The following is a 14,481-nucleotide window of genomic DNA, read 5'->3' as shown; positions in this document are numbered from 1 at the left end:
TCTATTTTTAAATGGGACTTTTCAATAAGGGAGAGGGAGGTATCTCTTCCTATATCTGATGGGGTGGGGGGGGTGGGGAGGAAGGGATTTGGGGGGAATCTTCCTGCTGCCCCCAAGTGTTTATTTTTGATACCAAACATGTATTTTCAGCTCCCTCCCTCCCAGCCCCGCAATTTCCTGCGGGCGGGTACAATGGACCCTTTAAGTGTCCCTGGAGTTGGGAGGGAGGAATGGGGGACATAAAGCCTGTCTTGTCTCAATTCCAGGCTAAAGAGGGTGGGTTAAAAGACTCATGAGCTAACCTCCTGTGAGCACCGGCCTGGGCCTGAGGACCTGGGGGTTGGTGATTTGGGAGACAATGCTGAACTCCTCTCCAATGTTTGTTTTACTTCCCCAGATGGACCTTTTTTTTCTAAGAGTCCCAGAGAATGGGGGATTGTTCCTGTAAATATATATTTTTAAAGGTGTTGCTGGAGGCTGCTGGCATTTTTCCCCCTCCATGTCTTCATGACAAGCTGGTGATAGGCATACCTTTGTATGAAGGGCAACGAGAGTGTGAAGCGGAGGTTGATTGTGGAAAAAATAGCGTGTGTCAGAAACAGTAGTTGAGACTGCTGATTGGTAACCAGGTGTGTGTGATAGAAAGTGTGCAAAGCTGTGATTATGTGTGTTATATGTATGAGAGAAAAGCAGAAGTTGTGGCCACAAACTTTTGACAGTGTGCCTATATAAGAAATTGAGGTTGTATTTCAGAAACTCAACTAAGACTGGATGAAAGGGGTTGGGATATAGCTGCATGATAGAGTGTGCTTGCCCAGCATGCATAAGGCTCTGGGTTCCATCTTCAGCCTAGCCAAAAAAACAAAATCCTGTACAAAAACTTGTGATGATCTACATGACATATTGTTTGTGAGAGGGGACTGGACACTGCAGATTGGTCAGTGTTTGACAAGCTGATGCCAAGCAAGACAGAGTGAGTAACCAAAGCTGACTGTGAGAGACTGTGTGGACAGGAAACAGTGGGAGACTGTCAGGGACCAAGTATAGGTGAGAGCCCTTACTGTGGGAAAGCAGGCAACTGACTGGTCATGACTTGTGGAGTGAGACATAGCTTGTGTGTGAAGCTATTCAAGGCTGAAGTGTCAGCTAAACTCACAGGAGTGCCTGTGTGAGTTGGTTGTGTGAGAGAAAATGGCTAGAGGGCTAAGAGATACTGAGGTCCAAGATATGAACATATGTGTCTGAAAACTTTTCATGGAGACTAGAAAAGACCATAGGAAGTCAGATGGCAGGGCCAGGGATTTAGCTTAGTGGCACCCTGCCTACCTTGCAAACACAAGGTCCTGAGTTCCATCCCCAGTACCGGGGGCAGGGGGGAAAAGAAAATCAGATAGCTGGAGCTGGGAGGCTCTAATCGTGCGCATGTACATGTGAAGCTGAGACAAGTGGCACACTGGCTTATAGTGTCCACTACTGCCTCTCCACAGGTTCTGGTGAGACTGAGGAACTGAAACAGAATTGTCTATGAGGGAGAGAGAAGCGATGTAGGTGAGTGGCAAGCCCCAGAAAGCCCAGGAACTCAGTGGCCATGGGAAAGAAACTTGACAACTGAGCAGTGTCTAAGAGTGTATGAGTCTTTGAAACATTTCATAAAACTAAAGAGAAATCACGTTTGTGAAAAAACAGAAAATGCAACTAAGCCAATGAGACACTGAGTGACGATGTGATCAGAGTGTGTGAGAAACTTACGACCTTGTAGTTGTGCACATGTGCCTATAACTTGACTGCGGGAGGAAAACAGTGGTGTGCCTGGCTGACACAGGGCATGGACAACTGATTGTGTGAGACATACAGAGAGTCTAGCAGCAATTGTGGGCTAGGTGGTAAGGCTGAGAGTAAGTGAGCCAGTACCTGAGAAATTGGTTGTGTGCTTATGTGTGAAACTCTGTAAAAGACTTTTTGGTTGGGGGGGTTGCTGTTTTGTTTTTGTTTTTTGGTACCAGGATCGAACTCAGCACCTTGTACTTGCCAGGTAGGTGTAGCACCACTGAGCTATAACCCCAGCCCTGCAAAAGACTTTTTATTAAAGGGTATAAATCAAAAACTTGGAATGGTGAAAGCTGAGAAGAAATGTGGGAGCAGGTGAGGGCAGAATCTGATGTACTGATTGATTGAAACTGATTGAAACATTCATGGGAGGCTCTAAAAGGCTATAATTGCAAGTCACAGGGGTTAGAGTGGCTTAAGGAAGTAGAGAAAGGAGTGACTGTGATTTTGATTTTGTTTGTGTGAAAAACTGTGAGAGTCCAGTTAGTGATGATGAATGTACATCAGTGACTGTGGATGTGAAAAAATGGCAGACTGAAAGAAATGGCTTACATTATTAGATGATGTGACTGTGTGTGAAAAACTAACATGAGAGAAAACATCAGTGACACTGAGTCAAGCCATAAGACATAATTGCGAAGCTGTTTAGTAGGACACTGTAGTGAGGCTGAGGATCAGTGTCAGAGAAAATGACTCCCTGAGTAGGTAAGTGACAATGTCTGAGAGGCTGTGCGACAGAGTATGTATGTGAGCTTGTTCACAAGTAGAGGCTGCAAATCCAGAATTTTATGTGTGTAGGTAAAAAATTAAACATGAAAGAATGAGACCAGTGTATTGAGAGGCCATGGATTGAATTGCCCGGCCTAAGAGAAAAACTGCCTCCACAGGCCCCTCCCGCTTAGTCACTTGGGCTGGGTACCTCCCAGTTCTCCAAAACTTGAAATGCTGGAATTCCCCTGCACTTTGCTTGGGGCTCCCTTCTCCTGTACCCTCTCTAGCTGATCTAACACAGATCTAGCCCTTGAGATATGATTTATGCCCCGAGGTGATTTATTTCCAACTCAGACTGTTCTTTAAGCACTTACCAGAGCCTCCAGTTTTGCTCCTTTGATTTGTTCATGCACTCAACAGACATTTATTGAGTATCAACTTTTTCTTTTTCTTTTTTCTTTTTTTTTTTTTTTGGTGGTGCCAGGGATCAAGCTTAGGACCTTGTGTTTGCGAGGTGGGCGGCAACACCACTGAGCTAATTCCCTGACCCAAGCATCTACTTTTTGCTGGTACTCATCTACTAACTTGCAGATCCACCAAAACATACTAGACCAAAATCTCTGCCCTTGTGGAGCTGATACTCAAGTGAGGGAGACTGACAAGAAATACAAATGCATTGTATCGGGCAGTAATGTAATAATTAAATAAGACAAGATTCTCTCACTCTTTGTTTAAAGGAGTGTGCAGAGTCATTTTAATGCCTAAATGTGTGTGGGAGAAAATGAAAATGCAGACAGTCCTCATCCACAGGGAATCCTATGAGTATTTATGCAGTTAGGGAACAAAGGAAATATCGATTATAACGGTATTACCAGGGCAACAGGTTATTAAATAAAACAGCCAGGCAGAATTGTAGGTTTCTTGGGGAGTTTGTTTTCACAGGATAACACAGCTCTGACAGCTGAAGTCAGAATCTTAACAAGACCCCTTTGTTCAAGGCACACACTCAGAAATAGGCTTATGTTCTCTGAGAACAGAGTATATCTGTAATAGATACAAATATTAACATACCTTATCGCCCCAAAACAAGAGCAGTATTTTAATTTTTTTGAGACAGGGTGTTGCTATGTCTTTCAGGCTAGCCTCAAACTCCTGGTGATCCTCCAGCTTTAGCCTCCCAAGTACTGGGATTACAGGTGTGCACCAATGAACAGTATTGAGAAACTTCTGTCTTAACCCCTGACCAGATTCTTTTATCTTGTTTTAATTTATGGAACTGTATTTTCTCTGTGAATACAGGAGAAATGAGGCATTGCCTTCCAATCTTTCACAGGCTCTTTTTTTTTTTCCAGGCTCCTTTTTGTTAATTACAAAGATTGTTTTTATTTGTGGTGCTGAGGAATAAATCCAGGGCCTTGCACATGTTAGGTAAGCAGTCTACCATTGAGCTCCGACCCAGCCCACAAAATTTTGCTTTTACAGCAGGCTCTAGAATTTCACTCATTAGGGCTATGAAAAAGAGAAAATAGGACTGTGGAGCTCAATTTTACCTGCAAGAAAAGTGGACTGAAGAGGAATTATTTATTAGCAGTGAAACAAAGCGCATGTAAGATTGTTTTCTGAGACCCACAAAGTAAATTAAGAATCAAAGACTAAAATGACAGTTCTTAAAGTGTGGTCCCCATGCCAGCAGCATCAGTTGTCAGCTGGGAACTTGTTAGAAATGCCCATTCAGAATCCAGGGTGTGGGACCCAACAACCTGCAATTTTATCAAGCCTTTTGAGAGATTCTGATGTACACTATGGTTTAAGACCCACTGGGCTAGAGATTGACAGGGATATCACCCAAGTAGGGTAGCTGGGAAAGGCCTCTGTAAAGGAGGTGATGTTTATTGTCTGTCTCCCCTTTTAGAGTATAAGTCCCAGGGGGGAAGGCAAAATTTTTGTCTGGTCTGTTCTCTGGCCATCTAATCCTGAGAGACACATCTGTCATCTGATAGGTGCTCAATGAATGTTGAGCAAATCAACATTTGCCAGGCACTATCCTAGAAACTTATAAGTCTAACTCCTAATCTTTACAACAAGCCTGACTTACGTTGTTGGTGCTGTCCATGTGTATGTTTTACAGAGACGGAAACAGGCTCAGGGTGGGAGTGGTACCTGCTCAAGAGTAATCTGAAGGACCGCGGCCAAGGTGGTGCCTTCCTGTTCACCTCTGCCCCAGGCTTTGGAAGCATCCTCAGCTGGGCCCCCAGGGGACCGGATATCCCCAGTTGTGTCCTGCCCCTCCTCACACCAACCCACTTCCTCTTCTTACTTCCCTTGTGCTGACCCCCCACACACACACAAACACATGCTGACCACAGGGAATCTCACTTTAGGAGAGAGGAGGGCAAGGTTCAGTCAGGATGGAGAACAAGGCAATTTTTCCAGTCGGTGCTTCCTCCACCCTGTAAGGAAGACTACTCTGAGTTTAGCACCACCAAGGAGTTGACCATGTCATTGTGGTTGAGAGTATACATTGCTACAGATAAGGAAATTAAGACTCAGAGGTCAATGTGACCTTACAGTCTTCCTCCAAACTCCCAGGCTGTATTGCCCCTCGCTGAGAATTTGTCCAAAGAGCATTGAATGCTGAAAGGTTACTAGGTAGATCACAGTATGAGGTACTGGGGATTGGGTGACAAACAAAACAGGACTAAAGGTGACACAGGAAATGTGGAGGAGAGAGGAGGAGGCAGAGGGGCAAGAGAGGGTGGGACCTAAAGAAGCCTGCACCAGAGCCCTCAGTTCCTCCCATGGCAGGGCAGGCAGGTTCCTCTTTCCAGCAGTGGGTCAGCTCAGATCAAGCCAGGCCTCTCTGGCAGAGGTGCAGGGGTGTAGTGCTCAACATGACTGCCCCAATGCAGGCGCCTCAGTCACTGCTGCTGCTGCTGCTGCTGCTTCTCACCGTGCCGGGCACAGGTGAGTAGGGAAGGGGCTGGCTGTCCCCTGGGGTACCTAGGCCCACCGTACCTCTGACTATCCATGCCCCTTGCCCCGGTCCTATTACAGGCTCAGACCCAGTGCTCTGCTTTTCCCAGTATGAGGACTCCACAGGCAGGTGCCAAGGCCCCCTGGGGAGAGACATCAGTGTGGAAGACTGCTGTCTCAATGCTGCCTACGCCTTCCAGGAGCGTGATGGCGGGCTCTGCCAGGCATGCAGGTTCGGGACACCTGGGCTAGGGGAAGAGCACTGTGACCCAGAACTGGGTTCACTTTCTCTGGGTCTCCCAAGGGTGGCCCCCCAAGGTCCTGATTATAACCATAGTTTAGGGTTTCTCAACTTTGATAAAATATTTGGGGCTAGGAGATTCTTTCCCTGATCTCTGCTTTAGAGGATATTTTGTAACATCCCTACCCTTCCACTAGATACTAGTAGCAACCTCTTAACACATGTCAGTTGAGACAACCAAAAATGTCCAGACATTGCCCCATCTCCCCAGGACAAGGAGGGGGCAAAGGCACCCCTGCTTGAGAACCATTCCCATAGTGTACCGAAGTATTTTACAGGTAGGTTGCAGCTTGAATATTTCTGAAGGTAACTCTAACCCCATAATTGTGAGGACAACTCATTTGTTGAGTGCTTACTGTATACAAACACATGAGGACAACCCCAGAGCCCTAATCATGATGACACTATATTCCTTGAGCACTTTCTCTATACTTAACTAATTGCAGGAGATGGGCAGCAGCTTTGTGGGGTCCTGAGGGTAACTAGTCTCCTAATTCTTGATTTCTGGCTTACATGTACCAAGCCCTTACTACATTACAAATATATTTTCCTTTGGTGGGGGTGGTACTGGAGATTGAAACCAGGGAGCACTGAACTACATCCACAGCTCATTTTATTTTATTTTAATTTTTGAGACAGTCTCACTAAGTTGCCCAGGCTGGCTTTGAACTTGGATTCTCTTGCCTAAGTCTCCCAAATAGGCACATGCCACCATGCCCAACACCAGTTATATTTTCTGCTTACCATATATTCCAGATTTACGATGAGGCTGCAGGGCTTGGGGATTTTTGAGAGCAGCTCTAGGCCCCTACTTAGCATTGGCAGCATATCCAGTACCATGTAGGGGGCTGAGGATAGGTCTGGGTGTTTCTGAGAGGGCATCTGTGCTCATTGGAATGATGGCTTCTGTTTACTAAGCATTTCCTGTCTGCCTCCCACTGTGCAGAGTAGTGACCTGTTGGGTTTCAGGAAGCAATTCCAATCTCCTGCTCCTTACGATTGCTTACAGTGTACCTGGATTTGTCCCTGAGGGGATTTCCAAGGGTCTACCAAGCACCTACCATGTACCCACCTCTTCCCATTCAATCTTCCATCATCCCTAAGAAGTAGGTACTCATATATCAGTCCTTCATATTCACATGGCGTCCTTATGTGCCTCCCAACACTCTGGAGTCCCACGTGCCATGCTGTCAGTTTACATGAGGATGGGACACATGCTTTTCTTCACAGGTCCCCACGATGGTCACCATGGTCCCCATGGGGCCCCTGCTCTGTGTCATGCTCTGAGGGCTCCCAGCTGCAACACCGCCGCTGCATAGGCTGGGGTGGGCAGTGCTCTGAGAAGGCGGTTCCTGGGACCCTTGAATGGCAGCTGCAGGCCTGTGAGGAGCAGCAGTGCTGTCCTGGTGAGGATGCCTAACAAGGTGGACGAGCACTTATTGTCACATGGCCTGTGTCACCAGAAGCATCAGTGCAGAAGCCCTGTGGGTGGGTGGTGCTGGATGCTCTGAGAAAATGAGCAGCCAGAGTGGCTAGAGAAGAGTGGTGGGCGGTAAAGAGAGCCACAGTGAGGGCATCAGCTTTAGTCTGAGTGACTTCTGCCTCGTTTGGAAATAGAAGACTGTACCTGAGAAGTGAAGCAGAGGGACCGGTGTGTAGGCTGCTGCTGTAGTCTAGGTGAGCAGTGATGTGGGCCGGGTGTGGGAACAAAGGATTATGGGGACAGGGTTAGCTTATGTGGAGCCAACAAGAAAGTGAGTGAGGATCCATGAATGGCACTTCGACTTCCATCCCATTCCCTTCTCTCCCACAGAGATGGGCGGCTGGTCTAAATGGGAACCCTGGGGGGCTTGCTCAGTCACTTGCTCCAAAGGAACCCGGATCCGCCAGCGAGTATGTAATAACCCTGCCCCCAAGTGTGGGGGCCACTGCCCAGGAGTGAACCGGGAGTCAGAGGCCTGTGACACCCAGCGGGTCTGCCCCAGTGAGTGAGGGCTGCCACAGGACACTGATGTGGGTACCCAGGGTGGGTCTGGAATTACAGCAGAAAACTGCCAGGGTGACAAGACTTCAGCATGCCTAACCACATGTGTGACCCCCACTCCCACCACAGCACATGGGGCCTGGGGTCCCTGGGGCCCTTGGAGTGCCTGCTCGAGCTCCTGCCAGGGTGAACCCCGTAAGCCTATGGTGACACGAAGCCGCACGTGTTCTGCACCTGAGCCCTCCAAGGAGCCTCCTGGAAAGCCCTGTCCAGGAATAGCCTATGAGCAGCGGGTCTGCACTGGCCTACCGCCCTGCCCAGGTACACAAGGATCAGGATAGGCTACTTCAAGGGTCTTGAGGCTGAGGGAAGAATGAGACAGCCTTATTCCTTGCTCTCTTTTCTCCCTCCAACAGTGGCTGGGGGCTGGGGACCATGGGGCCCTGTGAGCCCCTGCTCTGTGACGTGTGGCCTGGGCCAGATCTTGGAACGACGGACATGCAATCGCCCTGTGCCCCAGCATGGAGGCCCCTTCTGTATTGGTGATGACAGCCGGACCCACATCTGCAACACAGCTCTGCCCTGCCCTGGTCAGCACCGCAGAAGGCTGTGTTTCCATGCCTTATGCTTTAGCCCCTCACTCATCTCTGCTGCAGTTCCTGCTGCTGAGGCTTGTATCAGCCTCCTGTCTTGGTTCTACCTCTGATCCCCCATTTCCACATCTGATTATCCCCACTCCCTCTCCTCACCTTCATTCCTTCCCTGAGACCCTTGCTGGCTCCCCACTTTGATCTGTGCCCCGGTGCCCCTTGTCCTTGCAGTGGATGGAGAGTGGGAGGCCTGGGGCGAATGGAGCACCTGCACTCGCCCACACGTGAACACCATCATCCGCTGTCAGGAAAGCCCAGGCCAGCAGAGGCGCACAAGGAGCTGCAAGGGCCGCAAGTTTAATGGCCAGCGGTGTGTTGGGGAATACCAGAATATCCGACACTGCTACAACATCCAGAACTGCATCTGTGAGTGCCCCCCAGATGACACTGTGTGGGTGGACAGCCCACGCAGGGACAAGGGTCTTCCAACTCTGCTGTGGACCCCATGTCTCTGCAGCCTCCCCTTCACTTTCCCACTGAGACCTCCAATTTTGTGTGTGCCCCTCCCCCAGTTGGAGAGAAAGGCACATGGTCAGAGTGGAGTGCCTGGGGGCTGTGCACACCCCCATGTGAACCCAACCCCATCCGTGTCCGCCAGCGCCGCTGCATGGCCTTGCTTCCCAAGTTCTCGTGAGTGAGGGGCAGAGTATACTGGGAGGGGGTCATGATGTTGAAGGCAGGAGAGTGGGTTTCCCCCAACCAGGGCTTCCATCACTGGTTCTGTGGTCCTTGTCTTGTCAAGTGCCATCTTCCAGCTACAGGAAGAAGGGAACAATAGAGAAGAGGAGAAAAAAGATACTGGAGGAAAGTCACAGCCTCTCTGCCCTTCGGTCACTCATTCAATCCTTCAGCCGTTCTCCCATTCACTTAGTGCTTCATGTCCACTCCCTCCAACCTCTCAGTCACTCATGCCTCCATTCACTCACTGGACATCTCACCACCCCAAGGCACTCCAAAGCCTTTTTGGCAACAGTTGCTGACATACAGAACCCAGATCCCTGGATCCTCCAAGGAACCTGGGTGAGCAAAAGTGTATGGCAAAGGAACCACCACTGCGCCGTGGGCCCAGGAAGCTGATTGGGCCCTCTTGGACAGGTAGGGTTGAGAAAAGCATTCCCAACATCAAAACTGTAAGCAGGATCCTGAACACTGAGCACTTTGAATTAATTCATTTATCTTCAGCCCGCTGGGGTAGGTATTGATACTATTATTCATACTATTTCAATTTTGTAGATGAGGGAAACTGAGACACAGTTCCTGACAAAGAAACAGCCCAATATCTCACAGCTAAAAGGTAGTATAGGGCACAAAGTAGGCCCTCATTAAGAGTTTGTTGCCAGCCATGATAGTATATGCCTGTAATTCTAGCACTGTGAGGTAGAACCCAAGTTTGAGCCCAGCCTGGGCAACTTAGTGACAGACTGTCTTAAAATAAAAAATAAGAGGGCTGGGGATGTGGCTCAGTGCAAAGGCCCTAGGTTCAATCCTCAGTACCACCATCACCACCACCACCACCACCACCACCCACCCACACAAACGTTGAATGCATTCTTTCTTTCTCTGAGCTTCTCTTCTCCATTCCCCCTCTAATGCCCCAGGCCCACAATTTCCATAGTTGAAGGCCAGGGTGAGAAGAACGTTACCTTCTGGGGGAATCCACTGGCACAGTGCGAGGAGCTGCAAGGGAAGAAGATACTGGTGGAGGAGAAGAGGCCATGTCTAAACGTACCTGCCTGCGAAGACCCTGCAGAGGAAAAGCCCTAACACCTCTCCCTCTGCTCTGACCTCCCAGCCCTCAATAAACCAGCCTCACTGGGCTCTTCTAAAGATTCCATAAAGAAGGCAAAGTCACCTGGCCCCTTTCCCAGAAGTGGGGCGATAGTATCTTCTAAAGCAAAATCTCAGCACCCTGTTGTGGAAAACAGTACTTTCCATTGTGGTTATAGCTTGGAAGTCGTGAAAGTGAGTGTCCAGCCCAGCATTACTTCCCTGCTGCCCTAAGGCGGTGGGCCCCAGGGCCACCCAGCACGTCCTTCTGCAGAGCTCTGCTTTGTAGGTATTTTGATTGGCTACTCGCTCTGGCAGACTCTTCTTGATTGGCCATCCTGTTGGTTATTTGCTGTCTCCCCGCCTCCTGAAGCTGTCCAGGTTCCCACCTACTGGAGCCTCCCTAAGGGCCAATTCCTTGTCAACTAAGCCAGAACTGCAGCAGAGAGGCGTGGCTAGCATTGGCACCCTGTGGCTCAAACACCTGCACTCACCCACTCACAACATCCCAGCTCTAACACCACAATTACTAAGGACAAATAGCTCCCAGAGGCGGGGGTGGGGGGTGGCTGATGAAGTGACTGTGATATGCTTTGAGCTGGGGCAGAGGCAAAGAGCTGCTGTAGTCTCAGCATCTACAGGGAGGATCCCCCAGGACAAACCCAGACTCAGATTCCTTTCACATGTGTCCATTTCACCGAGCATATTTGCATCGACTATAGGTTCGAGCTTAGTCTAGGCATCTGGGGTGGAGGAGGGCTGGTAGAAAAAGAGGACATCTGGGCCAGACTCAGAATAGGCATTCCTTTAGTTTGAACATTTATTTGACACTTAACGCCTACTGTATACTAACAATAGTGCTGGACATCAGGGGACATAGGGAAGAAGAGAAATCAGAGCAGCACGTGTCTCCACAGTCACAGTGAAGGGAACAAACCCAGACACCACTGCTCTTAGTATTTGCTCATTCATTTACCACTCATTGAATGCCAAGCCCCTTGTGATGGGGCACATAGGAATCATAATAATTATGGTAATAGCTAACACTTAGAAAGTACTTACTGTGCCCCCAGTAGTGTCTTAAGGTTTTGTATAGCATGAGCTCATTTAATCCACAACAAACCATGAGAGCCAGTATTATCCCCATTTTACAAACTAAGACATTTGGGCTGGACATTTTTGAAGCACCATTGTAACATGGCCTTTAACAGTAGCAGGGTTCATGACTGCAGTGGATGAAGGGGACCCATCTGTGCAGGAAGATTTAGGAGGTAGATTTGTGGTGCCTGGTGTTTTGTCAATATGCTCATTGACTTCTCTGGGCCAATTTCCCCTTATGTAAAATGAGCCAGTTGATGGGATGAAGTGAAGAGAAGTTAATGAGTACTTGGGTTGTCTTGGGAAGACTGAACCAAAGAGGGTTTCTGGTTGCTACTACAAGATGTAAGAGATATGTGTTTGCAAGAAGGTGGAAGTTCAGCTGTATATGTATGTGTATTATGAGGTATGTATCTGTGTGTGGAATGCAGACTGGTGGAGCTTGCAATAATGAAGGATGTATTGAATGTGTATGGAGAGTATGTGAGGTTACAACTCTGCCATAACTGTATGAGTTAGTAGGTGTGTGTGCACACATTAAGGTGGCATGGTGGATGTATGTGTTATAAATGTGAGTACACTACTGAGTGAACATGTCATGGTATGTGATTGAATCACTGTGTGTGCACGCGCGCACACACACACACATATATATCACTCTTGGAGGCCTTCTGCACATCCATTCATGCTGAAGAAGATGGAGACAGTGCAGAAGAGCCTTGCCTTTGCCTTGGGGATCAAAATATTCTTGAGGGACTCCTCTACAAAAATAAATAAACAAATAAATAACAATTCCTGGAAATTGAGCCACCTGGAAAAAGAGGAATGTGTTGGAGAGCACATGTACTAGTAGCCTGGGAACTGGATACCTAGGAAAAGGCACAGTCTACAGACAGTCCCCAGGATCCTGAATTCTGGTCCAGAGAAGCCAGAAAGATCTGTAGACCTGCAGCTGCTCCCATCCCCCAGAGAGGTCATCACAGACCTGGCAAAGTTTGCTTGCTTCTGTTAGTAAGTAACACATTTTTTTGATTAGTAATGGAAGCACATATTTCAAAACATTGGAAAACACCCAATTTGTGGGGCATTTCCTGTTTGGAATCCTGGAGGGAAGAGGAAGGACTAGCCAAAGCAAAGGCCAGCAGATGGGATGGAAGGTTGCTGGGATGCAGGGGAGTAAGAGGATGGTTTGAGACGTGTTTAACTTGGGAACCATGGGCGCCTAGGGTAAGTGGAGATAAATCTGGGAGTAGGGGTTCCTGGAGTCTACATCCAAGGCAGAGAGGGAGGGAGAGGCATCCCTGACAAAGGTTACAGGACATTCAAAGGTACCATTTGCTTAGAGGTAGGCCAGGTCATCATCCTTTTATTATACATGAAGAAACCAAATCTCTGAAAGATTGGGTAACTTTTCCAAGTGTATCCTGGAGGCATGACTTGAACCCAAGTATTTGACTTCAGACACTACACTATTGCTGCCTTGTTTAAACAGGCCAATGGTTTAATGAATGAAGAATGAACAAATAAGTAGATGAGTCATCTGAAAATCTCACAGGCAAAAGACCCCCATATCTGCCTATTTGCATATCCTCTGCCACCTCATCTGGCCCATCATCATTGCTCACTATAGTTAAGGGTCTAGTAGGTCTAATCTGCCTCCTGGTGACCACTTGGACCCTGTCTTTGGCCATAATACCCCTCACTCTGTTTTAGCCATACTGGCACTGACTATACCATCTTCCTGGCATATTATTTTTTAAATGTATACATCAACAAGTGAACATGACCCTTTGGGAATTATTTGGAATTCTTAGATTCACTTTATCTGTAAAAGGAAATTATCCATTCATAGGATAGTTGTGAGGATTGAATTAACCAACACATGCAAACACAGTTAAGTGTTGGGTATAGTCAACAAGTGATTATTTATGATTTGTGCTTTTATTGTAGTCAGAATCTTAGAGGTTTGACAGGATGGCATCTACATCTCACCTAGACTACCTCATTTTCTCAAGTACAAACTTTATTTGGCATCCTGCCTCTGCCTGTGGAAAGTTCTCAGATGAAGGCGATGACAGCCATGGACACTGATGACAGCAGGTTTAAGCTGTGTCCAGAGCAGAGGGATGAGGACATTTGACTGAATGTATAGGGAGTGGTGGGCAGGAGTCAGGGCTAGAGCTGTAGGAACGTGTCTGGGCTTCATATCTAAGCTTCTCCATGGTCATCTGTGGGTATGTGTTTTGTCAGGGCGGCATGTGTGCTTGTGTGAGTTTCTCTGGGTCTCCGTGTTAGTATATTGGCTGTGTGTGTAACAAGTTATGTATGCATGTATTCAACATGCTCATGTGTGTTAGTTATCCTGGGCTTGTATGTCTGTATATATATCTAGATAGGTCTATGTCCTCTGTACCTGCATCCATGTTTTTCCTTTTATGCGTCATTCTCTGTGTGCCTTCGGGACCCCTGCCACCCAAGGCAAGGGTGTGTACATCATGCAAGTGTCCATCCCCGCTTGTCTGAAGCTGTATGGCTGCCCCCACAGGCATCTCTCTGCCTAGCTGAGACTCGACATGGGAGACTGAGCTCCCTGAGAGACACTGTTTGTGACCCCACACCTTGCTGTGAGAGGATTATTTCTCTACTATTATGTCTCGAGTGTGCCCCCCCACCTCCAAAATTCCTCTCTGTGACTGTCAACACTGGAAACAATATATGGAAAGGGTCTTATGTGTGAATACGAGTGGATGTGAGGACCAGAATGAGGCGGGTAGGGGGGCGGCGTGTTTAACTACGCACCCGACCCTCCGAACAAGCACCCCACCCCCACTCCCCAAATTGCGCATCCCCTATCAAAGGGGGGAGGGGAAACAGGATGCGGCGTGGCGCTTGCGCAGTGTCGACTTCAGCACCGCGGACAGCGCCTTCGCCCCCGCCTGTCAGCGTGCGCCACCACCACCCCAGCACTGAACGCACGCTGACGTCACTCGCCGTTCCTCCACAAACTCCCCTTCTCTGCTGCCTTGGTCTCGTCCGCACCACCTTGGGCCCAGCCGGACTGCACCACGCGAGGCGCGAATTAGGGAGACACGGGCGCGACCATCCGCGCTGCGGCGGTGGCGACTCAGCGCTGCCTCAGTCTGCGGCGGGCAGCAGAAGAGTCGCGTCGT

At 48.5% G+C, this 14,481-nt stretch overlaps 2 protein-coding genes across 13 annotated transcripts in view; both read left to right on the top strand.

Moving 5' to 3' along the window:
* The first annotated feature begins 6 nt into the window (after positions 1-6).
* Cfp (complement factor properdin) lies at positions 7-12,655 on the top strand. Of its 12 annotated transcripts, XR_004515802.1 has the most exons (12): positions 7-1,548; positions 3,891-5,502; positions 5,593-5,743; positions 7,043-7,218; positions 7,626-7,796; positions 7,926-8,117; positions 8,213-8,386; positions 8,618-8,812; positions 8,959-9,076; positions 9,202-9,541; positions 9,680-9,740; positions 10,045-10,106. XR_004515802.1 is itself a non-coding variant. In XM_033760189.1 (11 exons), the coding sequence occupies exons 2-10, from the start codon at positions 5,337-5,339 to the stop codon at positions 9,521-9,523; spliced, it is 1,665 nt and encodes a 554-aa protein (XP_033616080.1). In that variant the 5' UTR covers positions 7-1,548; positions 3,891-5,336; the 3' UTR covers positions 9,524-9,541; positions 10,045-10,121. The 12 variants fall into 12 exon arrangements, 10 of the variants coding, with proteins under 10 accessions (XP_033616080.1, XP_010604720.1, XP_033616079.1 ...); XR_004515801.1 differs by having other exon boundaries at positions 9,202-9,740; positions 10,045-10,107; XM_033760189.1 differs by lacking the exon at positions 9,680-9,740 and having other exon boundaries at positions 10,045-10,121.
* Positions 12,656-14,186: 1,531 nt separating this feature from the next.
* Syn1 (synapsin I) overlaps positions 14,187-14,481 on the top strand; it is a 59,493-nt gene continuing 59,198 nt past the window's right edge. The window contains exon 1 of the mRNA XM_033760476.1: positions 14,187-14,427. Coding sequence (XP_033616367.1) covers positions 14,187-14,427 — 241 coding nt within the window. The remainder of the gene's footprint in view (positions 14,428-14,481) is intronic.

The sequence above is a fragment of the Fukomys damarensis genome, unplaced genomic scaffold (assembly GCF_012274545.1).
Source record: "Fukomys damarensis isolate Sample0158 unplaced genomic scaffold, DMR_v1.0_HiC HiC_scaffold_39, whole genome shotgun sequence".
Classification (NCBI taxonomy): domain Eukaryota; kingdom Metazoa; phylum Chordata; class Mammalia; order Rodentia; family Bathyergidae; genus Fukomys; species Fukomys damarensis.
This window is presented reverse-complemented; position numbering and strand designations above follow the sequence as displayed.